This window comes from Meleagris gallopavo, chromosome 8 (assembly GCF_000146605.3).
Source record: "Meleagris gallopavo isolate NT-WF06-2002-E0010 breed Aviagen turkey brand Nicholas breeding stock chromosome 8, Turkey_5.1, whole genome shotgun sequence".
NCBI classification, from domain to species: domain Eukaryota; kingdom Metazoa; phylum Chordata; class Aves; order Galliformes; family Phasianidae; genus Meleagris; species Meleagris gallopavo.
The window spans coordinates 19,862,690-19,889,927 of record NC_015018.2 but is presented as its reverse complement, the minus strand read 5'-3'; the positions used below and the strand labels follow the sequence as shown (position 1 = coordinate 19,889,927).

At 37.2% G+C, this 27,238-nt stretch overlaps 1 protein-coding gene and 1 long non-coding RNA gene across 7 annotated transcripts in view; one reads left to right on the top strand and one right to left on the bottom strand.

The window, feature by feature from the left end:
- Positions 1–27,238, top strand: part of LOC109368827 — a 44,463-nt gene that overhangs the window by 13,343 nt on the left and 3,882 nt on the right. The window lies entirely within an intron of this gene.
- MYOF (myoferlin) overlaps positions 24,132–27,238 on the bottom strand; it is a 68,210-nt gene continuing 65,103 nt past the window's right edge. For 5 of the 6 annotated variants that reach the window (XM_010714553.3, XM_019617667.2, XM_019617666.2 and 2 more), the window contains 5 exons: positions 27,118–27,217; positions 26,486–26,679; positions 25,718–25,827; positions 25,230–25,377; positions 24,132–24,801 (listed from right to left, as the gene is read on the bottom strand). In XM_010714553.3, the coding sequence (XP_010712855.1) occupies positions 24,766–24,801; positions 25,230–25,377; positions 25,718–25,827; positions 26,486–26,679; positions 27,118–27,217 (588 nt within the window). In that variant the 3' untranslated portion in view covers positions 24,132–24,765. Of the gene's footprint in view, positions 24,802–25,229; positions 25,378–25,717; positions 25,828–26,485; positions 26,680–27,117; positions 27,218–27,238 lie in introns of those variants that run through there. The other variant, XM_019617669.2, reaches the window with a different exon arrangement.

Here is a 27,238-nt window from a genome sequence, read left to right as displayed (position 1 = left end):
AACTTTCGTTATTAATTGTTATTGTCTTATTACGTAAGTTTATTTACGTTTTTTTTTGTCTTTTTTGTCTTTTTTTTTTTTGTCTTTTTTTTTTTGTCTTTTGCTTTTTTTTTTTTTTTCTCACCTGCAAAGTATATCCTTTGGAGAAGGTTTAAGTAAAAACAAATGACTTCATAAATTTCGCTACCTACAGTAAATGGGAAGTTAAATGAAGCAAGTTTTGATATTCTGTTGTTTGAGGGGAGGGAGGAAGGTGACTATTTGTATGAGATATCTGAAATGGGAAAAAAATCTGTGGGAAATTTGTTTTATCTTTATTGAATTTTCTTTTGAATCAGTTATGACATGGTGCACCAAGAATGGCTATTTCTCTCCTTCCTCCCCCAATGAATTCTTCAACAAGTAGCAAATTATTTAAGATAAATGTCTACTGCTGTAGACAGCTGCCAGAATAGAAGTGAAAATAAACTGGTGAAAGGAAACTGCCCAGTTCATGGAAAGGGCAGCAACGATATAGTGCAGCAAGTCCATGACACTTCTGGATACACATGCTGAAAGACTTACCCTGGCTGGCCTGCTACAAATCTCCCAGTAATTCATTAAGGGAAACGCTCCTTGCAACATTTCACTCCTATTTTAACACCCTTTGTCTTTACTTTCCATACTCAGTGGGTTCATTCCTATGTCAAGTAGCCTCACTGAAACCAGTTTTTCATTCCTGATAGAGCATTCTGTTTTGCTCGAGTAGAAAGATTAGATGGATGCTTTTACTGTAAGTATTTTAACAGTCTGCAGTATTTTTCAAGGTTTGGGGTCAAAAGAAGGATATGATCATTGTGATCCAATAAATAATGCAGAGTAAAGTAGCGTGACTAGTGATTGTAGCAGTGATGAATGTTGTCATGTTTTGCCATAACTTTGAGAGACAGCCTTGAAGAAACAGCCATCCTCTAAACACATTGCAATGCATAAGATAAAAAGATAAAAATATTGTGGTGCTTCTGATCTGCTTCAAATCTCTGAAATTACAGAATTAATTTATTTTCATTATCATGGAGGGCAGTTTGAGAGCAATTAGTTACAGTTGTTCACGGAGGAGTCCCATTAAGCTCACTCTTAAATTTTTCTGAATGTTGACCATGAGATTTGTCCCACTTAAACAAAAGTTTGCCATTTATGCCAGCTACTATTTAGTTACATCAAGTGTCTCAATTCTTCCTTATGTAACTTGACTACCTAAGAAAGTCATAGCTGAGTCCTGGTTTAGTAATTTTGTATTTCTAAAACAGATCAGAGTGAGATGGGACAATACTTGAATTTACACAATAGTTTCTGAAATATGTTGGCAGAAACCTGGATAACCTGAGTGTGTGTATCCACAGAAGTCAAGAATGTCATCTTTTGCTTATAGTCTACAGTTTTATAAGATTAGGCAGAATGGGAAAGCAAAGTATAGGAATACCTGTGCTTCTGGTATACTTTTAATTTAACTGTAATAGATGCATAATGGAAAAAGGGGCATAATGGATTGATGGCAATTGCTGCTGTAGCTAGAACTGATTTGATTTTTCAAATCAGATCTTTGTGCAGTTTGTAGAGAATAGTTCTATCGAGCAGATTTCAAAATTGTTCTATCAAGCATGTAGTTCAAGATGTCTGTTTAACTTTAGTGTGTCTTTAGCTACAGATTCCACCTTCTTATAGACTGGAAAAAAAACCCAACAAGGCTTAAAATGCTTATCATGGATGGCCTTCTGTGTGGCTTCTAGATTTCATTCATAATCCTGATGGGATCTCCATGGTCTGGAGATACATTCTATTGTGCATGTGTGCTCATATATACATGCACATGCTGTGGTGTTAGGTGTGTAAAGGAAACTGCTCTTGAGTAGATGCATATAAATGAAGCATCATCTGGCTGCTGGATTTCTATACTGGACCGGGAGTGGATGTTTATACTCCTCTCTAATCCAGTAAGAAAGCTAATTGCTGTAACACTTGGGAAATTTTACTGGCTGTGTCTTGTGTTGCTGGCATTACGCGTCATTATTGTTTTGTTGTGCTTTTTAAAGTTTGTTTTTAGTGGTACTAATCTCTGAGACTAGAATCTAGATTGGAATAAATGCTGTTAAATCTGATGTGGATTTCAACTTGGAAATCTGGTGAGCTGCTGTTTCAGTGGTTTAATGCAAAAAGTTGTTTCATTTGCTTGTAAGTCACTGGAATAGGAACTTGTAGCATTATGAAGCAGAAGGAAGTAAACTCTCAGCAGTAGTTACTTTATTTTACTCTCTGCTTTAAGTTTGAGATACTAACAATTTGTGTGGTTTAAGGCTGCTAAAGTACAGCCTTCGCTAATTTGTAAATTCTTTTGCAGATAAAGCAATAGACTGAAAACCTCTGTTACATAAATCACTGCTTGCACTTAAAGATTATTTGTATGTCCCGTAGTCTGAGCATGGCAATAGTATGCTAGCAAGTTATTTCGTCTTGTTTACCATTCATTATGAAAATCCACAGTGCTGCTGTGTTATCCAAATTCAGACTGTTTGACTGTGGCACTGGTTTTATGAGTTTAAGTTTTACTGCTGGAGTTGCATTGCTTTTCGGGAGTAAGGTAAATTGTTACTCCCCTTTTCTGCTGGAGGTTAATGAATAACAGGTACAAGAAACATTCTTATTTCTGTGATTTGAGATATCCTTGACCACAGTGAACAAATTAATTTGTCAGTGATAGGAGTAATTTGTTTTCTTACAGATTTGTGTTCTGTATCCTTATTTCCTAGCTAAACCTTAACTCTCTCTTAAGCTGTATGGTTCCCTTTGCAGTGTGTTGTTCCCATATCTGACAGTTGCTCCTCTATTTAAGAACACCTGTGACTGTCTCATACCCTTTTGCTACCCTTACAACAAGAAGCAGTGTGTCCTTTGTTGACTTAGATTTAGTTGTACTTATTTGCCAGTCGTTTTGTATGTCTAAATTAGCCAACACACAGGCAACACAGGATGGGTGGCTATTAAATAAAGGTTACAGTCTTGCAGTGATGTTACTGGTGCATGCTCTTTACTCCTCTGTTGAATTCACAAACTACATGTGAACTTGAGAACGCTTCTTAGCTTTCTCAACTTGCTTAATCCAGTTAACAGGCATAAAAATTCTAGCAGAAAATTACAGATAAACTATACAGTTTTAGGAGTGTCACTTCTTGAAAATGAATTAGAGCAGCAAAATATCAGCTCTTCTGTTTCAAGAAGATATATTTTTAGCACTTGAAGAGCTTACCCTACCATGTTTTTTTCACTTGTCATATAGATGAGTCTTGTAAAACAAATGAAATTAAGTAGCTGTTCGAGTTGATTCATGAATTTGATTATCATTATCAATGATGAACTTTGATCAGCCTCTGCTGCTGTTTTAGCAACTCTTTTGTCATCTTCTGTTTTCACATACCCTAGCAATGAAGAACTAAGAGTTTTATTCTTGTGCGCCCTATGAGAATTTTTATTTATTTATTTATTGTGATCCACACATTCTTATTATTATTATTACTATGTTTCTTCCAATTCTTTGGTATCTCAGCAGTGATCTTACCGTTAAATCTGAGGAAATATTCACCCTTTTAGTTCATACATTGTTTCTTTTTTTCCATTTCCATGTGGTTTAGGAGTGTTTCTCCTATAACTCAGCAGCAGTTCAAAGCAAGAGTAGGATTGTCAGTAACATGTGAAAGGGGAATTAGTTCATCTCTGTAGACTGCTGAACTTGCATGGAGATCTATGGAGGCATCTCTCTCTGCAAATTCCTAAGCCATATCAAGAGGAGCTGATCTGCTACCATTTTTGAAAACCTACTGTATATATACCACTAAAATTTAGCAGTGAAACACTACAGCTTTTGTGCACAGACAGCTACCATTTATATATCTATTCTAGCTGTAGATGTCTCTGTTCATTGCAGGGGAGTTGAACTCAACCTTTAAGGGTCCCTTCTACTCAAATGATTCTACAATTCTCTATAGTCATTAGTGAACTTTCATGAAGATGTCATTTTTGTGAGCCATTTCCTTACTTGGTTTCTAAGTAATAAATCAGCATCTGGGATAACCATGTTTGAACTGGCTGAAGCTCAAACATGAAGCCACATCTAAGATTTTTATTTAGTTGTGTGGTCCTAGAATAGCACAATATTAGTTTTCTTTAGGCTGAGTTCTATGTTAAATACCTGATTTAAATGAGCGTAGCTTTTCTGAATGTTATCCTGCAAAGATTTGGTTTTTTCACCATCTTCTTGCTCCTGCAATGGGCAATTGAAGCAAGGAGAGGGGGATGAAAGGCCTTGTTAATCTGCCAGTCTCTGTGGAGGGGGTGTACTGTCAGCCTTTCACAGGTCTGTCTGAGTTCACTGGGGAAAGCAGCTTAGTGATGCAAAGGCTGTTCTTCTCCCTTCTTTCATCTTGACACTGAGATTGTAGTGTAAAAACTTCAGTTTTTGGCCTGTGCTTTCTGAATCTAGCAGATAGATAACTCGTAAGAAAACCCAGACTCCAACAGTCATGAGATATAGTGAGGGAAGATGAAAGAATTCTGTAATGGCAAGTATTACAGAAGCACAATGACATTATAGCAGTCAAAGAGGGGTTGCACTAAAAGCCACACAAGCATTGTGAAAGACTAGCCTATCTTTAAATTCAAATGCATGTGTTTATGATGCAATTTCATTAGGAACTCTTTCATGGTACTTCCAAAAGCCTGTGCTTGGCAGAGAACTGTTTCTCATCATGCAGACCTGTAACCACTGGCTCTGTAGTTCTTCCAGAAAACAGCAAAAATAGATGTTACTTTCCAGAAGTTCATTCCTTGATACCCTAGTGATGTCTGCCCAGAACATCAGAAAGCCCTCTTTTTGGAAAATGAAATTACAGCTAGCTTCTCGTTTCAGAAGGGCTCGAGCAACCTTCCTGCTGGAACCTTACAGCTCCAGAAGTGCAAAGTGCATTTCCTTGGAAGGTTTTCATCTGACTGTTGTAGCAGGAGTGTTACAATCTCTGGATTGACACAGAAGGTTATTAATATAGGCATAACTACCATTTCTTGTGCTCAAAATAAGAATCCCAAAGCTAAATTTTAAGTAAAAACACATATACTATGGGATGGAGTGTCTGCCTCACCGAAGTATCTTGGTTTAGTATAGCGAAAAGGAAAGACTGTAATGCATAGTGCAAAAATGAAGGGTCATTGTGAGCAGCATTGCTTTGCTGGATCATATCCCTGCTTCAGGAAGTCATCCTTACTTTAGGAAGCATCAAATAATAGAAAAAGTGAGATTAGAAACTAACTGAGCACAAAAATAAGCACGGATGTGTGTTAAAAACATTAAGATTCCATAGAATTTTTTTCTTCATTGAAAGTGAAAGAATGTTTCAAATAAGGAACTTGCAGTAATTCAGTGCCCCAAGTGTATGCTCTTTGAATTGCAATAATTACTATTAGGGTAGGAGAGGAGACAGGAGAGATCACTTCCATCATGCTGTCTATTCTTTCTAGTGCGTTGCATCATTGAATGTATGGCAGGATGGGTGTCCTGCCAGTCTTCTCTGACACTTTAAATATGGCCAATCAACAAGAAAGAGTTTAGTGTACTGTAACCAGTGAGTTATGTTTTCATCTGGCAAGAATATTAATTACGGCAAATGTTAGAGGGAAAGAAGGACTTTCAGAGAGCAACAGGTCTTAGAAATACAAATTTCCTAGTGTTCCAAAAGTGGTAGAAATGTATAGGCATTAGTAGAATAACTTTTGAGAACAGTGTATAGTTTAGTGGAATAGCTGCATATTTTCTGAATTAGATCACATACAGTGCTGAATTAGCTCATCCCTACCTTAGCCACTTCAGAAAAGAGCCAAGAGCCTGTTTATCAGACAACTAGCAGTTCACCAGAGGAGCAGACTAAAGGCACAACCTGGTAGGTGCCCTTTCATACACTTAGTGTTCTCATTCTTTTCCTTCTGGGAGTCTGTCTCTATCAACTCATCCTGTGAACAGTCAAGTGTGTCCAGTGAGATAGAGAAGTCACTTGCCCCTGCACTCCAAACATTAGCTAAATGTTCCTAAGTTGTATTACGTACATAATCAAAGGTGGGTTTTTCTGTTTGTTTTTTTTGGGGAAGCAGTTTGGTATTTGAAGGAAAAGACATTAAAGAAAGAGTTCAGAAATCAGTTTATATTTTAGACTTAAGAGCGAGTTACCACTATAGTCCAGTTACTGAATATCTGGAATACTTTCCTGCCACCTCTAAGGAAAATGCAGTGGGAACTGGGGATATCCATTTATTCCTGGGGAAGAAAGGTAAATACCTGCAGGTTCATGCTTAGCCCATGATCATGAAAAACCAATCAGTTTGTCTCCTGCTGAAAGGAGAAACCATGGTACATCCACCAAAGTGTGTAAGGTTTTTATTATAACATGAAGGAAAAAGATGACAGTCTTATCTTAAATAAATTTGTGAAAAGAGGATTCTCTTTGTTCCCAAAGAGTGAAACTGAGCTTAGCAAAGTTCTCAGACTTACTGAGGAGCCCTTAATACAAGAGAGCAGAGGCTAAAATATGAAATTAAGAGTGAGCTTCTGTGAGCTGCCATGGGAACTTCTTTGGTGATTAAGAATTCCTACAAGCAAATTTTGTCCACAGAGGTTTACCTAGGATCATATAACAAGTTAATGGCTGTGCCAGGAATAGAGCCTGGATCTCTTGGCTTCTGATCCAGTGACTTATCCACTGCCAAAAGCAAACAGTGATTAATGAAAAAGCATCAACATCAATTCTGGCAAGAAATAGGAAGCCATAATATGTTTGAGATGGCAAATGCCAAAAAGCTGCTTAGTCCATCTCTTACATGCATTTGAATTAGAAGTACACTAATAAATCTTGGTTAGACAAATGAGCAAAAGTCAGGAAATATAATATTTCTAGTTAATCTTATTTTATTTAGTTAATCCTGTAATTCATATAAAAGGACTCTCACTTATCCAGAATAGCAAGATAAAAATAACTCAGACTTTTCTTCTGTTGAGGTCTTAGTTAATTGTTAGAAATGTTCTGTTGTGTTTGTTTTTTTTCTTTTTTTTGTGTGTGTGTGTGGGGCGGGAGGGGGGGTGTTGATTTTTTTTCCCTCCCCCCCACCCCATATTTTCCCCTTCGGGTTTGTTGTCATGTCCAGATATTCTTTGGTCCTATTTTCAAGCAGCATACCTGACTTACTATATCCCTTTTAGCTTTAGTTACAAAGTTTTAGAAGTTCAATAATTGTTTTTCTTGCTATGAAAAATGAAGTTCTCAGTGAAAAAGGCTTTTATATGGCGATTGATAGGTCTACTCTATTTCTGGTTTTAAAATTAACTTTGTTCATTTTTTTCCAAAATTTTTTTGCAAAGAAGAATAGTGTCGATATTGCATTCTATTCAGCAAGTCCACTATAGGCACTCAGATGTCAAAATGTTTCAAAAACATATAAAAAATAAAGAAATGAATAGAAGCTTCCTTGTTCCTTAAATTATTACTGTGTTACCCTGAACTGTAAGTGAACCCTTTTTGCTTATAAAAGAAGCAGCTGTTCATGCGGTTGAAACCATGGTTCATTACAAGCTGACCTCAAATTCAGGAGTAAAACTTCCTCCATTTTACTACAACTATTCAGACATGCACTAGAGATAAACAATAATCAAAATCAGGATGAAACTTGACTGGGAAACCCTCTATACTCTTTGGCAGAATTATAGCAGCTCTTGGATCAGGGAGAGTGATATAATGTTAAATGACCCTAAACATTCCCTTCTCAAATGCAGCAGGTCCATGCTGCCAACTCTGTAGCAAACAAAGGCTGATTGTGATGACTCCTTAAGCATAAGAGTATAGAAACGTTAATTATCACATTTTTTCACTTTAAACATTTAGAGAGAGTCAATATGTAAATGGGCCTGTTTATATTCATTTTGCACTTATTTTTTGGGTGAATTATGTCCTATTTGAATTTCTTTCCTAAATGAATGATTTTACTTTTAGATAGTTTTGTAGTTACATCGGGTGTAAAACTATGAAAGTAAGCTCCTGTGACACTACTATTTTGACCGAAGATGTACATCTAGAATAATGTCATACCATTACAAAAAGTAAACTAAATTAATGCTCATTACTAGCCAGCTCTCTTTTATAAATGAAGTAGGGCAGTGACATAGTGCCTTGGATGTATGTTTCTCTCTTTTGGTCTATTGTGTTTGTTATCCCTTTTCTGTAGCTCCCTTGTTTGTTGTTTGTTTTGAGACACAGCAATCCTTTCTAATATTATTCATGACCCATATAACGAGACTTGGAGATATGATCCTTTAGTATTAACTAGAGTTCCATAGGATTTCTTTCTGAATATGTGTTTGCCATGATACATTTAATTACATAGATTTGGGGTAATAAGTTTGAGTCAGTAAAGTACAGGATGCATCAAGTAATAGCAATATTAATGATACTTGTTCGGTACTTTGGAATTCTTCCTTGTAGTATAACTGTTCAGATCACCCTTTTGGGATCTGGCCTAATTGTAAGTGTGGGGATTTTAAAAACTCTGCAATGGGAATACGTCTCTGGATTTTAAAAATGTGTTGTGGAAATATCTTAAGAAATGTCAGAAGTAAAAACCTAGAGGGGAAACTGTTCTGCTGGCTGGGAATTGTTGGGGATTCGTAATGATTCAGATTCTGAGAAAATCTGTACAAAAAAGCTGATACTATCTCCCATTGGTAGATAGTTTTCATTAAGCCTTATTCTCCCCCTGAAGTTCATGTGGTTTGGGGCTCTCGTTATTAATAATGCAAAGAATTGTTGATTTCCTTTACCCACAGATTATTAAAGATGGTGCTGTCTTTTTTTTTTGTTTTTTTTTTTTTTCCCTTCCCCATAGATGGGATTTAAATTGTCTAGACTTTTAATCTTGGGAAAACAAAACTGTCATCGCTCAAAACGACACCTCAGTAAAGGAGAAGATCACTGAAGAGATCAAATTTTAGATTTCTCTGAAATGTTTTCTTAAGTTTGTTGGATTTTCTTTGCTCTGCATGCAGTGCCATTTTCCTTACTCTGTAGAATTCCACATCATCTTTGCCCATGTCTGTCCTCCCATTTCTGTAAATAAGCCAGAAGGATACCAGCTAACTGTCACAACAGTCTTACTAAAGCACTGTTTGGTTTGATCCCAGCACCTTCAGACTCCATTGGGTTACTCATGTCTTCTTGTTAGAGTATTGAGGAGTTTTGCTTGAAGCCACAAGTGGGAGAGAATAAACTAGATATGTCTGGGCTTTTTCCTCTTAAGTTTTTGCCCTGTTGGTGCAAACTCTGCCATAGTCTAAGTGGAGAAGATAAAGGAAAGGGGGAAGGGAGGCTAGCTGCCTTTCTCTCCATCCAGATTCCAGGAATGAATCCCTTTCACAGGCTGCATGTATCCTGTTTTCCATGTCCTATAGTTTCCTCTATAGGCATTTGTCGTGCTAGAGGAATTAAAGCAGTATTACTGTTAAGTCTGGGACTCCAACTACATTCTTTTGATAAGCGAGCATCCGCCTTGGTACTGACCTTTTTGATATTTGAAGGGTGCAGGCTATTGGTCATAGTGACCTGCTTTATCTCTAAAACAACTTTGTGGTGTTTTAGTGAGCTTCAGCTAAGATCAGGACATTTTGAGCAAATCTTAGGTCAGCTACTCTTGTATTTTCTAAGAACAGTTGAAACTCTGCAACAGATTTTGAAGGTACTTTTCAACAGGTACATCAAATATATCAGACTGAGAGATTACTGAAGAGATTGAGTAATTTGAGAAGCTCTGTCCTAATCCAAGTTGTTTCACCCACTCCTAAAATGTAACCATGTCACTTCCAAGAAAGGGAACAGAGGATGTGTGCTCTAGAAGAATGAACAGGACTGTCCAGATAAATCAATATGCTCACCCCTAAAGATGGCCTGAAAAAATTAAAGATCTAAGTGATCAGGAATATTTTTGCACCTATTGTAGCAGTTACTCTAAGGGCCTGGTTCTGTACTAAAGCCAAAGGAGCATGTTCTCCGTGCCTGGTAGCAATAGTGTCACCTACTGAACCGCTGTTTCTGCTGCTGAGAGCATTCTGAATTGTCTTGTGTCTCTTCTTGTCTGCCCAGGCTTTACCAGGCTGATGGTAAACTATTTAGATGGCAGTGTGATGGGTACGAATTGCAGACGCTACCACTTTCTGCCTCCCTCTTCAATCTCTGATGAATTTTATAGATAAGAATATTTGTAGTTTTAACCTTTCTTCTCCTTTGCAGTGGTTTGAGTAAAAAGTGAAGTGTCAGATGTAATTTTTAATTTCCTGTCTATTTCATTTTAACCCAGGTCTTTTTGCTTGTTTTAATCAGTGTGATATTTTAATGCAGCTGTTGACAAGTGACTCTTGCTTAGGCATGTTTTAGAAACATGCAAAATATCTGCAATTCAAAAAGCAAATGATGCATTGCAAAATTGAAGAGCATAAAGAGCAAAGTAGTAGACTTATTTTTCTGCATATAGCTAGAGAGAAACAAAAACTGGTTATCCTAAAGCAACCTAGAGCAGACATAAAAAATGACGAAGGCCATACGTGCTTGTAAGATGTTGCATAGGTGCAGCCCATGCAGATGAGAAAATGGTTTAAAATGTGAGGGATGGTTTTCATTTAAGAGACTTCTTAATTATTTGAGGCTTTAAAAACTGGTAAACAGAGAAAAGATATCTACTGCTATTCATTCTTTGTAAGAACAAAACAGATTAATGCCTGTATCAAAACTGATATTAGGATAAAACCTACACAGGCTGTACTGTTTGATGTCATTCATGGTCCCTGTTTTAGGGAAGCTAGTTTTCCCTGTTTTCATCTTGGATTCAGTCAGGAAAATGTAGAGGGGTCTAAACATCTCAGAGAGGACTTCTGGTGCCTGGTGCAGAGGCTGCTCTTGTAGTGATGTAGGTTGTACTCATTTTCAAGAAGAGTCAGAACAAGACAATCCCTCCATGACTAGAACCAAAATATTCGGTACCTGAAATGTATTAACTTTCCAGTGCCTTCTTTGTTCTGATACTGCACCACCTGCAATTCTCTTGAAGTATTTATTTTGCATGTCTGAAAGTTTTTGCTTTCATACGTGTTGGAAACATTTAAGAAGGTAACAGCATGACTAAAGACTTACAAGCTAAGTAAATGGGATGTAAAGGGAGAATGGACACTTCTATTTATGTCTACTTGCCTTTGCTATTGTTTTGTTTTCCCCATCTGCTGCTTTACATAGCTACTCTGTTTGCTCGGAGCTTTCTGTTACTGGGTATTTAATTGCACATATGTGCCTTGTCTTCTGTAACCCTTTCTTCATCTATTGTACAACTCTTATGAGTTTTTCTGTTTCATCTTAGATTTCTTCAATTTTCAAACTTGTATAAAGCATTTATTTCAGCTGTAAAAATGTAATGTTCTGCTTCAAACTGGTTGGATGTCCCAAACCTTTTTGGGAATTGCTCCTAACATGTTGGTTTTTGTTAAAAGTTCTTATTAGCCTGCCAATCATCTTACTATGCCAGAGCCACTGCGTATCTCCATCGTGGCCATAAAAGATATACCTACTGCAGAAACGAAATCTGCACTGTGCTTACCGCTTATGATCTACTCTGTGCTTGCTAGTCCCCAGATGTTGCAGCCTGGAACATCTTTTACTTGCTTGCAAGAATGTTAACTGTGATCTGCATACAATTGCCAAACAGGCGATTCATCCCATTTTGGGGGTGTTTGTGTCCATACGCATAAAAGAACAATGGCCTTTGATATTCTCTGTGGTTATAGAAAAGCTAGAGAAGAATGCAGGCACTTAATTTTGCAGTTCAGATATCTTATGAGGCAGATTATTTGCAGATTAGATGGATATTATCATTTTGTTTCTGTTACTGTTTGTCTCTAATCTGATTTTTCAAAACAAGACAATCTATCAAGAGATGCTGATAGCTAGACCCCAAACTTACAACCTCTGTAGTGTTTCTTTAGTGTTACTCCTGGCTTGTCTCATAACTGTATTGATTTGTCTTTCATTTTCTCTTTGCTGTCCTCACTGCAAGAAAATCACACTACTCTGTAAACTGTCAAACTGTTAATGAAATGAACATTAATGCTCCAGAACAATTAGTAAATGAACGAAAGAGCTTGGTTCGCAAAGCCATATTTCAGGTCTAAATTTGAGATCAGTTGAAATCTTAAATCCAAACTTTGCCGTGGTTTTATGCTGCAGTTACACTGCTTTTTTTTTTTTTTTTTTTTTTCCCCCCCCCTCCCTATAACCACTTACTTTCTGTGTGAAAAGTAGGCTGTGTAGTGTGGGGAGCGAATGGAAATTGTGTGGGAAAAGGTTTGGGTCTTCGAAGTCCTTAAAAAGTAGTTGTTAAGCTTTTAAATCAAAGAAGAAATTTGTCAGTTATTCTACTTCACAGCAGTAGGACAAATTTGGTGTGAGTGAGGACTTGTGTCCCAAAGCTACCTGAAGTTGCAAGTTTTGACTTTGTTGTTGATCCTTGACAGAAATTGTAGTCCAAGTTTCCCTCACCCTCCTGAGACTTAAAGAATGCTGGCTTTCTTCCAGCAAAGGCACTGTTCCAGAGGAAGGTAGTATAGCTAAGCCGGTTAACTGTCTGAAAGTAGTTGAACTAGCAAGGAAGAAAGAGTGAAAATAGAGAATGTTTTTTTCATATAAAAATAAGAGTTACTTTGGTACAGGTTTTTACATTGATTTATTCTGACTTCTCTCTAATAATTGCCATTTGTTTCCCATTGTACCTCAAGCTTACTATGTCCCCACCAGAAGAAATTGGCTTGAGGAAAACTTGGCGTAACAAAAAGTCCTATATTAAAGAAAACTAAAAATTAAGCAAAAAGATTTAATCAGTGGATGTCTTTAAAATTGATTTCATCTGAAATGCCTCTTCAGATCTGAGACAGGAGAGAACAGTGTTGGCTAGTTTGCAAATTGGTTAGAGACATTTACATCCAGCACTAAGTGATATTTAATTTTAATGTAATCATTCTTTTCAACCAGAAGATTAAATGAAAGAATGCAAACTTCTGTAACAAGTGATTGAACTGAAACATTTTTCAGAGAAAGGTCTCCTGCTTTCTTGTCCTGTGCATCCCTGGATTAGTAACATTTGTGCAGCTGGAGTGTTACCCTGTATGGCTTCAGTGCAGTTTGGTGCTATCTTTTCCCACTGTACATATAAATGTCTTTTCCATGGGTATTTCTAATTTGGATTTCCTTCTCTAATATATCCTCATATTTCTAATGACTTAGCATTATTTATTGGTGTAAGTGCTTCATAAAATTTCAGGAAATCCAGTTTTTTGTTTTTTTTTTTTTAGTACATTTATGGGATTAAGACTATAGATGTTCAAATGAAGAACCTCAAAATAATTTTTTTTTTTTTTGGCAGAAGTTCTGTCCACTTTGCTGAATTTAGATTAATGAAGTTTGGTTTTCACGAGGTCAAGTTTGTGTTCATCGTGAGCAGTAAGCCCACAAGTGGGTGCCATTTTCAGGCAGGATAACAGAGTTTGGTGAAAATAGCATTGACATTTGGGGTGATTAGATCAGATGTGATATGTTATGGTAAAGGCTGGTTCAGGGATTGAGAGAGCTGTGATATGCCAGTAAATAGTTTTCAAAGACATGCTAAGCATCTTGGGCTTAGTCAAAGGCCAACTTCTGTGGTTCCAGTCCCATGTGGACCAGTGTTTTATTTATTTTTATATATATGTTGGTTTTTTTTCCCTCTCCAGCGTTTGTTGTTTTGGGGAATGAAATGAGGGAGTTCCTGAATATGTGGAAAGGTTTACACGTGGTGGGTTTTTGTTTTGTTTGTTTGTTTTTGGTGCATCCTTTTGGACTTAAATCCCAGTGTGACTTTGAAATATCTTCAGTCTTTGAAACATTTTGTTTTTCCTAGCATGCCTTACAAATAATCAGCCTTTAAAAAAAATACTTCCAACCAGAACTGAAAGCTGTTAAGAGAATCTGGAAATATTTTTCAGATACCTTATGATAATGGTAGTGATGAACAGTTAAGACTTTTGCAAGTATAATCCAGGATTTAAAAATAAAATAATAGTTAAAAACAGACAAATTCAGAGACTGCCATCTTTACAAAAGATAATAATTAGATAAAATGAGTAACGGTCTTTCAGGGCCATGTCCACACAGGGGAGGATTCAGGCATGTGGAGAGAAAGCTAACCCTTACAGAGCATGTTGTGTTTTTTTTTTTTTTTCTTTCTTTCTTTCATGCTGCCTTGTATTGACTAGCTTAAGTAACAGAAGTACTCACCTTCAATGACTTTAAGGTATCATTAAGGTAATCATTAAGATATCAATCAATCTTTTCTACTAATGAGTGCATGAAAATAAGAAAAGCTTTGTCTGAACATCATAATCTTGAATGTTTCTAGCAGGAGATTATGGATTCCACAATTCCTTTTTTCAAATCTAACCATAATACCAAACTCACTCACTCAGAAGGATGGAGGAAATAGTTCATGGGACCAGCCACCATCTTAAAAATGTTGGGAATGTGTTGTCTCCCCTGCCTTTGCCACTGCTGCCTGAATGCTTGCTCCCTCTTGTATTCCCAGTTATGTCTTAGTAGAGATTCCCACTCCTATTGCGTGGAGGATATGTCAGCCTCATTTAGCATCAGCCAAGGTTAGGATCATTGAAGTTGATGCATCCACATAGTTCAGCATAATTTGGCACAAAGATATGGCTCAGGTCCCAAAAGCAGGATATTACTGATACTACTGTGGGGCTGCACTTTTTCCTTGGAGAATTTGATTATTTGGGTATGGCACTGATTTTGGCTATAGCAGATGAGAGGTATTATTATTGATATTACTATTTTTAATGCTCTTTTTAGGCAATGACTCTATAATTGTTACACTGAAACCATGGAGGTTTGTTCTGGTGGATTAAACCTTGGACCAGAATTTTAGAAAACTGACTCCTCTGGTTCCTGACCTGTTGATGACAGTGGGCAAAGCTCAATACTTAGCTAATAAAGCATGTTCATATGCACTGAAGCGAGATATCACTATTACATGCCAGAGCCAGGAGCAAGAGTGCTTCTCTACAATATGAGCTGTTTTAGTCTGATGCGACATTTATCTTTACTCATCACATGTGTGATTGGTGGGGAGTTACCCAGGTCTTTGTTCATGAAGATAAATGTCAAATGTTATCAATCCAAATTCTCATATATTGTTTATCGTCACAGTACCTGAGTGCGTCCAAAGTGATAATGCTCACAAATTTATAGCTAAACCAGTTAGCAAAAGATGGTCGTAAAGATGCCTCTGACAATTTTCTGGCAGTGTCTGTGTGGATTGAATCTATGCTGTTTCCCTTATTTCTGTAACAGACCGAGATAAGCTTGTTTAATTATTTTGGTGGTGAGGGAAAGGATTAAAACAAGGCTAGACTTGGACTCAATAATGGAGTACTAAACTCATAATAAATTCTTTCTTTTACCTTCTTCCTAGTTCGTCTTTCTACCCAGGAGGCTAAGGACATGTTCTCTCTTCTGAAGTCAGTCTTTGGAATAAGCACTGCCAAAGAGGCCAGGTGTAATTTAAAAATATTTATGCATTGTCAGTTCTGGAATTAATCTTTCTTAATTGAATTGACACGAACGCATGTCTGCAGGTAATGTAAACTGTCAAACACTCTGCCAGTGACAGCATGTTGGTCGGGGTGGTGAAGTTAATGAGAGATCTAAATAGTGATGGAATATCTCAGTGTTGGCTTTGGAGCCTGGTGTTTATAAATGCATTAGTAACATCACATTAACTACAGGCTACAAGACTCCTGAGTTCAGAAGGGCTAATTATTTGTTTGCAGTTGCTGAAAGAACCAGGAACAAAATGTTTGTACCTCAGAAATAGGAGTATATTTACTGTATTGAAGTTTCTTGCTCTTGAAATGCATATAATGGAAGTTTTAAGCAGGATTTGTTTCATTTGATAATCTATTTTTATAGACTGGATATACTATTTAAAAACACACATTGAAGCATTCATCAGTGCTGTCTAGGAGCATCTTAGCCATTTCCACTGACAGCTAGATCAAGCCTACTGCTATCTTACAACAGAGCACACAGTCTAATAATGATGCTTCCTTCTGCTCATGGCAAAATGCTTTAGCTTTTGCTTTAGCTGTCTAATATCTGGAGTAGTGCAGGAAGGATACTGTGTGTATAACAGAAATCATAGATAACATTTGTGTTGAAAGAACAAAATTAGCAGATCAGCCATTGCTTGCTGTAGACAAATGTTCATAGGGGTTTCCCATGTTCCTCCAAGCTTAGCAAGGTATGCAATCTAGGTGACATGTTCAAGGGCTGAGAGTGCAGCCAAGTTACTTGAGTGGAGGTAGGAACTTATGAATTTGCAGCCTGAGTGATCTATATCCTGAGAGAAATACTTGCTTAAGTGCCATAATAAATAGTAGTAAGTATCACGCTGCTTTCTGGGCTAGAGTTCAGACTTTCTTTACTATATGCAAGCTGAGCTCAGTGGAGATTTACTGTGTGTTCCTGAGTGGAGCCCTTGGAACAAAGAGTTAAAATGTTTGGATAGGAGATACTTGAATGCTTGACACTGGGACAGTCACTCTGTAGATGTGAGTAAAAATGAGCTCAGAATTAAGTTTCCTTTGAGACATACCATTTTGCTCTGAAATTTGTCAAAAATACTTAAGTCACGCAAATCTTCCAGAGAGATGTACTTACCTTAAAGAACTAAGTAACATAAGTGAAACTTCAGGTTTGGGGATTGATTTCTGACTGTTGAGAATTGTTAATAGCTGATTATCCACTACAAAAGCAATAACCGAGAAGATGCATTGACATCTGTGCAGGCAAGCCTGCTTTGCAATGAGAAATGCGCTGCATGCAAAGAGCAGACAGGTTACTTCTTGGTTGCAACCCTGCTGGAGTGGTGGTAGTTTCATGAGAAACTTGGCATGTTGTGATCTGTCTTGTTTTACAGTCATAGGTGAGTGGTGCAGAGTTTTGGAAAAGGAGATAGCAACTCACAGAAGTAGTCTTGTTTCCTGATAAATGTTGTTCTTACCAGATCACTATTTTCTAGTGTTTTTTTTTTTTCCTCCGAGGAATGTAACTCATTGGCCTTTTTCCTCATATACTTTCTTAGTAGCATCATAAATTATGAAAATTCTGTAAAGCATCCATCCACATTTTTACAAGGCAATAGCTTTTATGGCATAATTCAGTTCATTGCTGATTTGTGTCTTCTTTTGATTTTGTCCGTAGTACTCATTCTCTTCCTTGTTTAATGGAGACAAAGAAATTTACAAATGGGTCATCTTACTGGGGTTGCATTTTTCAGACTACAGTTCACCAGGATCTCTGGAGCTGATGTCTTCATGTTAGCATTTGGCTTCCACATCAGAGTTCATTCTGTTGTTTCTGCCAGCTAATCCATAAGTTCTTTCAGTTTTCTCTTACGGCTGGAGTAGGACGGCAAGTGTTGGGGTCGACAAGTTCAGAGTACTCTGGCCAGTATTTCAACTCATTCTCCTAAGGTTCTGGTGATTATTATTATTATTTTTCCCTGCTAAAAATTACAGTAGCTATTTAAATCCTTCTAGATTATATGTGGTATGTGATAGCGTGGTTTGGATTTTTTTTTTATATCCATACTCTTGAAAATTTGTACTGCCATTATCCTGGACATGATCATGAACTGGTTAAAAAAAAAATAATAATAATAGGACTAGCACTTACGTTGATAGGTTGTCATGATCAGGCCTTGCCTATATGGATTAATAGGAGTTTCTACTTTGTCCAAAACTGGAAGTAGCTTACTTGGTTGAAGCCAACAGTAGAGAGACCACTTCTGAATCTAGGCAGAGTCAAAGTAGTTACTTCATTTTAGAAGGATTATGACTAATAAAACATGTTCACCAAACTTTAACTTTCAGTTGAGATAGTGTGAGTGTGCTGATCTTTTGCAGATAGTGGGCAAGTTACTACTACAGCCTGGCCTGTGATCCTAAGAGCTTGTGTAGTTCCAACGCTACATACTGGAAGCAATATTGGTAACTTTTTGCAGGTTTTAATTGAAATTGAAACTTGTATTCATGATAAAACTGATGTGTATGTTATTTTCACAGATCAGCAATCAATTTCTTTTCTTTCTTCTTTTTCAGTTTTCACACCAAATTTTCTCAGCAGTTAATGTATTTTCTTTATATTCACATCAAAATATGTCAGAGGTGAAGTTTGGATGTTTCAGTTTTTGAGGAGTAGTGACGTGCAGCAGTGGATGTATACAAGATAGCTGAGATTTTATGGAGCACACATCCAGGTGCTGAACAATTGCTTTGGGAAGGTATTTTAGACATGACTTTCTCACATAGACTCTGAGTCAGCATCTCTACCATGTGATCTTTGCAAAGTTAAGGCTGGCTGAATTGGAGACGTTTCCCCATCTGTTCCAAAACAGACAAGAGCAGATAAGTAGTCAAAACTGATGCTAAGTACAGAACCCTCGCAGGCTTTGCCAGGCTGTCCTGGCTTTTGTTGCGCAAAATGAATTTGGGGTTTCAACGCATTTATTTCTTCTCGTTGCCCTGAATGCAGAAGTTTGCTTTCGGGCCCTTTTGCTAGTTTGTGAGCAGGGGAGGTACATTTCTCTTTTTATTGCTTTGGGGGATTTCCATTCCATTTTCCTTTAATTTGCTCCTCCCTTTTAATCGCATAAGAGAAGCTTAGAGTGTTAAGTGAACAGATAATTATTGGTCTATGTATATGGACAAGAAGAATTCAGATTTACATGAAAATAGCTAACTTCAGGTTAGACCTTTACATTTGGAAATAAGCTCTTTTCAGGTCTATTTTCCTTCTATTGTTATGTGCTTTATTTAATGTGAATGGTGGATGTTTGAGGAGGGACAGAGGTTTGTTTGACTATTCAGATTCATTGGCAGGGTTTAAGTTGGCACAGCATGGATCGGAGCTGGATGAGTGGAGGCATCTGATTTCTAATTAAATACACACGCAGCACGTATACTTCTGCAGTTGAAGTAAATCAATTAAATCTTTTCTCAGAGTCGATCGCTTTTACCTTAGTGGTTATGTGGTTGTTTTTTTTTTCTTTTTTTTTTTTCTTTTTTTTTCCCTCTCTTACGGTATTTATTCCTGGGGAGGAGGGGGAGAGGAGAATGTTCTGAAGATCCTTCTTATGCAGTTGATATGATCTCATCCTTTGAGTCTGGCAACTGTCCTGAAAATGGGCTTTGGGGCACCGGGGCTTCCTAACAGAGGGCTTGACTTCAGAATATTTTCTTTGGTGTCTTAAGAGATTACCCTGTAGGATATATCCTTTGTGATTTATGTAAGCACACTGTAGTACTATGGTTTAAAGCAAATAATAGTTTCACACTGGAAGGGGAAAAAAAACAAAAAAAAAAACTGTGTAGTAAGAAATTGGTGTTGCTTCTTTTTGTTCTAAGTCTGATTTTGTTGGCTGAGGATGGGGCAGTGGACAGGAATAAATATCTAAAGCTATTAATAGCATCATTGCCACTGTATTGTGGGGCTGTGGCCTCAGTGGAGCAGGGGCTGATTCATGGTCTTAGGAGAGTTTAATTTCTTCTTCATGGTATTTGATCTGATAACCTGAGTAGTAAGGATGCAGGTCAAGAAAGCTTGGCAACTGTGCAACAAAGAGTGTGTCTCAGCTGTGAGTATTAGTTAGGGGTTCCGGGCATGGGATGCAGTGAAATATGGGAGCTTGTTTGTTTTGCAGTGTTTTCCTAATGTGTGAATGCTTTGTTCCTATGGAGTTATATTCTCTGGTGTTTCAAAAGTAAGCTAAAATACGAACAAAAATGTCTCTGTTAACATTTAGTATGTTTTTTGTCTTTTTTTTTTATGCTCAAGATTCTGAGGGGTAGAGTAAGTCTTCATGTGTGCATATGGGTGGTTTTAATATTCTCCCTGAAGAGAAGCATCTAATTTATATGATCTCTACTTCCCTGTGGCTTCCATTACATGTAATATTGTTACTCTGTCTCTTCTCAAGCTAGTGCTGATCTCTTCATGTTTTCTTCTACAGGAAGCCTTACTGATTGCTTTCATTGTTCACATTTGAATCTTTATTCATTTATTATAAGCCTCTTTTGAGACCTATGTCAAAATCAAACAGGTTTGAACATAAGCTGATTATGATTGATAGAACATTGTGACATTGGTTTATTCACTGTGCCCCATTGGATGATGGCTGCAATTTTTTTTTTTCTTAATTGCTGTTTCACACAGAGCTGTCCCATAGAGGACATAGCTGTTCAGTGGGAGTTCAGATGCTAGGGTGCAAATTAACAGTTCAATTACTGCCTAGCACCAGTTGCACTTAAGGTTTATATGAATTCCCAACTCTCTGCTACTTCTGCATCTCTTCATTTATAGGGGTGTCTGTGTCTTCTTACAGCTTGGCACCTCAGCTTTGTTGTGGCCAAAAATTCAGTGTTTCTGAAGGTCTGAGAGGAGGTCTGTGCATCTTCCGTTCATTTCTCTGTTTGAAAAGATTCAACCCAAATTTGCTACCTCACTGTGTGTGCCCTTACAGATGTGGTGTTGGTGGGAACTTCCTCCAGCACTGCTACTGTGGTAGCGGCACTACTGCAGGAAAAGGATGGAGAAAAAAGGTTTGGCCTGTTGATCCCAAATAGTTGCTGGCAACTTGCTGCAGCCCTCAGCTGTAAAGTGTATGATGCTAGAGGATCCTTGTCCCATCCTGGTGACAAGTAGCTTCCCTAAAGGAAGTCAGTGAATGCCTCGCTCCTCTGTGCTGCCACTTGTGCATCCCTTTGAGGTGGCTGATGTCCCACTGCTGTTCAGGTCTGTTCACCTCCTGCGGTGTTCTGAATGCCCTGGTGCTTTGGTGCTTTTTGCTGCTAGTCTTGGCAACTGTTAGGGCTTGGAGAGGAACAGAACTGCCTTGGAGTCTTTCATAAGCAATTATAGTGTATTCAGAGCTTTTTGGTGGCTTCAAGGAAAAAAGCATTTTCCCTGCGGAATTCTTCATCCTATATTTGTCAATGGAATCCATCTGTCAGTCACAGTAAATGTAACAAAAACTTTTCTGAGGAGTAGCTTTGTGGTTAGAGCACTTCTGGACTCAGCAGTTCTTTTTTTTTTTTGGTCATGTGTATTTTTACAGAATTTTTCAATTTTCCTTTTTTAGAGAATTACTTTCTAATACAGTGTATGACAGTTTCTTCATACCTAACAGAGAGCAGTTGTGTAAAACACCTGTTATTTACTAGCTAAGATAACTAAGTTAGATTGAGCACTGAATGCTGTGTTTTTGCTATCTGGTACTGCTTTCAAGTTGTCAGTAGACACTTAAGCATCACTTTGGCATGGAATGGAAACACAACTGCAGTATTAGAGTCAGTATGAAGCAGGCTGTCACTGAATCTCTGTATGTATTTGTAGACTAGGTATGTTCCAAAGGTGTTGACAGTTGTGCTTACCAAATACACTTTGTGAAGGAATGGGCTTCGGTGGGACTGCATTTTCCCCGAACTATTAAATAATGTGTTATTGTAAATATGTGAACTGTGTTTAGGGTAGGGATGAAGCACAAGCACTGGACTTTGCAAACAAATGAGACTTGGGATGTCATCTTGTGGTTGTCTGAAGAAATGCATGAACAGCATGTGGCTGTTGCTGAGTTCACTCCTTTATTTTACCCTGAGCTGGTTTGGGAGCAAACATTTCTTCTTGAGCTACATCATTAATTTTTTTTTTTTCTTCCTCATATTATCCATCGAGTTGTAAAGTAAATCACAGGAGCTGTTAATTTTCTCACAGCCAGTAGTCTGGTCTTGGGAAACTATAGAGTGCATTTACCACCATTTGAAGGGGATCCGATAGGAAATTGTACACTTCTTGGAAGGCTGAGTGCATCACTGCAGCTGCTGCTTTTAGAATATATGTGGCTTCAGAGCTAGGATTTTGGTGTACTGATGGCAAGGCATGATCTACCGTGTTGTTTTTTTTTCTTATGTAGCCTTTTTTGTTAGAAGTGCTCTCTGTCCAGCTTTAGCCTTTCCCAGGCTTTCAGCTAGCTTTTATCTCATGTCTTAAGGACACTCAGGTGCAGTGAAGGTAGCCTCATCAAATAGAATTCATTTTTCCAAAACAGAGAAGTTATTTTGGACCCAGGTAATCATTTCTTTGGAACAAAGAGTCTGTGTGTGTACTAAGGACTTGTGACAGGAGTGCCCCTGAACTGAATATGTCACTACAGTATTTTGGATGTGTAATTGCTGAAGTGAAAGAGCGAGTTTATTTCTATTTAATTCTTCAGTAATATGCAGAAGAACAATGTACTGTGCATCTGCAGTGATCTGATCTTTACTTCCTTGTTGAAGGCTGGATTTATTTTTTGATTGGGTGGACGTACTTCCCAAGCTGGATTAACAAATTGCAAACTTGAAGTGTGCAGCTTGTGGAAAATGTGACACAGATCTGTTCCAGGCCTTGAAGGAAAACTTCATTAGGAAAGTGTGCAACCTGTGACTCTCATGTGCCAAAACATAGATCAACTATAGAAGTATGCCTAGTTGCAGTACAGAAGACAGACATAAAAATCTTGTTTATAGAGTAGTTAAAGTCATGTCTGTGTGTATTTGATAAGTTACTACTTGAGGCAAAGCAAACTTGCAGAAATTCCTCCTCCCATGAGGAATTTCCGGGGTTAATTCATTTCCTGTTTCCTATCACAAGGACTGCTTTTTTTTTTTTCTTTTTTTTTTTCCTCTCTGTGGATGTAAAGGCTGTTACCCTCAGTTGCTGTCAAGCAAAGCAATACAGAGCTGTCTTGGCTGGCATGGCAAGAAACAGCATAATGTTGTTACCCAGACAGAGCTAAATCTTTGCTACAGCCTTTTTTAAGGTACTGTATTTTGGAGTCAAGCCTAACAGTTCTGTCAAGGATTACAGGTGAGACTAGTATTGTATGTAAATTATAATGCTCACATTTACTTGCTTGTAAACACGTGCTTTCTTTGTTTCCGGAGTCAGCTGGGAGCCAGGATGGATTTTCCAACTCTTTAGTTACTTAAAAATGTAACATTTGCGTAAATATAGCAAAACCATAAACCTAGGCTTATTTGCACAGAGGCTGCTGGAAGAGAGTACCAAGTTCTTGCGATGCTACGGGAGGAGTCTTGTTTGGATCTCTGCTCCATTTTATACCTGTGTTCTGAGGAATGCTGTTCCTAAATACCTCCTTAAAGCTAAATGTTTGTCTTATGACAGCCATTCAAGCACCAGGCTTTTTTGAACTATACTGAAAAGCAAGCTGCTGTGATTTTTTTTCTTTTTTTTTTCTCTGTCATACCTATGGCATTGACTGAAATAGGTTTTATTGGTGGATGAGCAAACACTAGCTGATGCTACCATCAGTTATGTCTGAAATGTATTTCATTATTACTGTAGGGACAATCCATCTGGGTAGCAATTAGTTCCAGCTCTGAGCTCTCATTCACAGATCAAGATGCTTGAGTTTTTTCACCAAAAAATAAGGATGTATCTTTTTGACAGGATGACTGTTGCTTGTGCCTCCACTTTAACCAACAGGGCATCACAGTTATGTGATGCCTTTACTCTAGCTTGCTCAACAGAATTAAAGCAGTAGCATTTATTTTGCCTGAAATGTGCACGGTTTTCACAGTACTGTTTAAAAAAAAATAAATCTGTGTGCTGCTAACTACACAGACTTTTTAATTCTTGCAGTTATTACTGCCATCCTTCTTTAAGGCGTAAGGAGTCTCAATGCAGTTACATACGTCACTATCACACAAAGTGCAGATCCTACTGCAGACTCCCTGTGTTTTAAGAACTAGAAAATGTTCATAGAGAGACTACTGCTTTGACCCTCCATAAAATGAAAGTGAATCTCAGACTACAAACTTGATTTTAGTGCAATTGGAGTTTTGCAATGGATGAATCTGGAAACTTGCATTTTACTTGTGGATAAGTTTATTTAACCATTTTTAAGTTACAATAAGTAAACAGTATATTAATATAGTTGTTTCTACATATATGCAGTTCTGATACATACATAGTTATTGCAATGTGGATTTGATAACATTGTATTTGATTCAGCATCATTCTGCTTAATTTTATAAAATCATCTGACCTATCTTTAATTACACTGTAAAATTTCTTTGGTACATGTGCTAATAGTGGTGTAGTTTTTCATTAATTTAGAATGCAGAGTTTCAAAGTGTAGCAATAGAGAGGAATTATCAAAAGATGTATCTGTTGAAAAATAGAAATAGCAAGAACTGGCAGTTTCCTGAATTATTTTCATGAAAAATCTAGTTGCTATAAAAGCGAGGGAAGTCAGAACCTTATCGGGGTTGATATTACTGTATTCAAGAAATATACACGTGGGTCTTTTGTTTGCTTGCTTTCTGAAATACCGGTCATGACCCCTTGAGTCTTGGATAATCTTGGTTAAATTTTTGTCACCTATTTTCCAGTTCAAAATAGTAGCCAACAAAATGCACGGAAAACCTTGCTCAATTTGGTCCGCGGTCTGAGGCAAAACCTCACTGCTATTTAAAAAGATAAGGTGGAAGAAAACTCTTCTTTAAATTGGTTTCACCATCTTCATTGACAAGTAGTTCTGTGGAAGTGAGAAAGGAAGAAACGAGATGAAATGATGTATATGAAATACTTAAGTGTAGTTTTCAAAGAGATGTTAAGATTCTAGCTGTGTCAGAATGCATTCAGGACATGCTAATTTCAGTTAAAGAACATAAAATATTTCAGAGTAAAGTAGAATGAAATCCAGATGCAAAGTTTTAATTGCGTGGGTTATTAACACTTCTAAAGCAGTCATTTGCTTCAGCTCTAGTTTTAATATACTTAATTATTTCTCATTAAAAGTCATTTGTAAACTATTTATAGCTGTTTACTTTCATAATCCTTGTGTCCCTGCTAGAATTGAGATGATAGAAACTCTTATCTGAAGTAAAGAGAGTACACTGTTCAGGACTCATATAAACGCTAGCCTCACCTACGACTGAACAACAGTAACACTTAAGTTCTTACCGGCAATGAATAGAGGAGTACTGCTACAAACAAGAGTATGATCAACAGGATGATAAGGCCTATGAAGAGCCATTTAAACCTGCGCCACACAATAAATTTCATTGTCTTGCAGGGGTTTGTAAACCAAAGGAAGGAAGTATCAGGTCGGCTGTATTTTGAAAAACAAACAAATATTAATCATAGTTTAAAAGCAGAAAATACTTAAGTGTGATAGTATAAATTATTTAAAAAGTCTGAGTTTAGAGCTGAAGAAAGGAGGTTTTTTTTTTTTTAAATCAGCATGACTCAAATATTGTGCCATTACACTGAAACAACCTTGCATTTTATCCTTATACTTGTGGAAAGAAACACAGATGGCTTTTAGAAGCAGTTCGTCAAAGGACAGATATAGTTCATCTATAATAGCTCATTTTTAATGCAGATTTTGTCAAGAACATCATAGTAGCTAGAAATATGTTCCTCAAGCTAGTAAGAGAAAGGTATCTTACTTTGGTAGATCTAGTTTCGGGTTCATGTTGGGTTCATCTCTTCCTTTACCAGCTGGCCTCTCCTCAGCTTCTTTTTCATTGACAACTTCCAATGTCATTTCAACTTTACCCTTCAGAAAACATATGACAAACATAGTATCTTACTGAAAGAGCAAGAAGAGTACTTGTTTGGTACCTAAACACAGTAGTCATGGACAAGCTCATTTTGTGTGTGTCTGGGGAAGTGGTGGTGTTCCATTTCCATCTGAAAGTTTCTGTACTATGATGGTGTCTGAGAATGATAAATAGGAAAAGAGATCAACAAAAACAGCACATGTTTTTGCTGATTAATTAGTAGTTGCATTTTAAGCTCTGTATCGCTTTTTCCAATTTATTAAAACAAAGACAATTCTGCTTTTCTTTCAAGAAAAATTCAATGACTGCATCTTTCCCTAATGATTAAGCATCTTGTTTTTTTATTGCTGTTGCTGACAGATGTTTTGGATTTTTTTTCCCCTTTGTTTATTGAGTTGCACTATCAAGTTTTAAAAGCAAAAGCACTGGAAGGAAATAGCGCATATACTGAAAAGGCTTAACACTCTAGCGAATGATAAATATGCATTTTGTTTAATTCTTTATACATTTTGAGTCCAAGGTCTAAACATATGCTTGAATATCTTTAATTGTGAGAGTTCAAATATAGCAGTGCTTAATTTGAATTTTTTCCCAGTTAGATCCTTTGCAATTAAAAGTAAGTAATTTTGAAGACAAGTGAAGTAATAATCATACCGCTAAAATACGAGAGCCATCCTTTTCAACACAACATGGCCACCACCCCTTCATGGATTTCTGTTCAAAGAGAGAGGCAGTCATGGGAGCCTTCTGAGAACTGTCTGCTTTGTATTCTGGAATCATGTCTATATTGCACTTCTCTGGGACTTTTGCTGGAATTATTGTTTTATGTAAATCAAGTTCCACAAAACCTAGCAGACAAACAGAGTAAAACAGACACTGCATAATGCAACCAAGAAAAAGCAAAGTGGTTGAACATAAACCTTTCCCATATCCAAACATGTTCTAGGAAAAAAAAAAAGTGATCAACATACATGTTACTTGTTTGTTTAAGGATGTTGTGAGGCAGGCAAGTTTGACACAGTAGGCTGTGTTTACATTTATCTTTTTGGTGCTGAATGCATTAGTATTGATAAAATGTATTTAGCAAGCTGCAGTATCAACCCTTTCTTTTTTTAATGAAAGATAACTTGATCTTTTCCCCCTAGGTACTTAAAAAGAATATAACAAAGTACAGAAATATAATGCTCAAGTAATTTGTGATAGTTAAATGTATTATTTAGCAAACAGTAGCTGACTTTCAACAGACAGCCCTTATATAATAATTTGAAATTGTTTTGCTTTCTTACCAAGATAGTCATCCAGGGAGAACTTGTCATTATCCCATATCTGGATGATCAGTTTGGGTGGGATTCTGAATTCTGTCTTGTCAAGACTCCAAAAATGTTCCTAATATTTAAGAAACAAAGA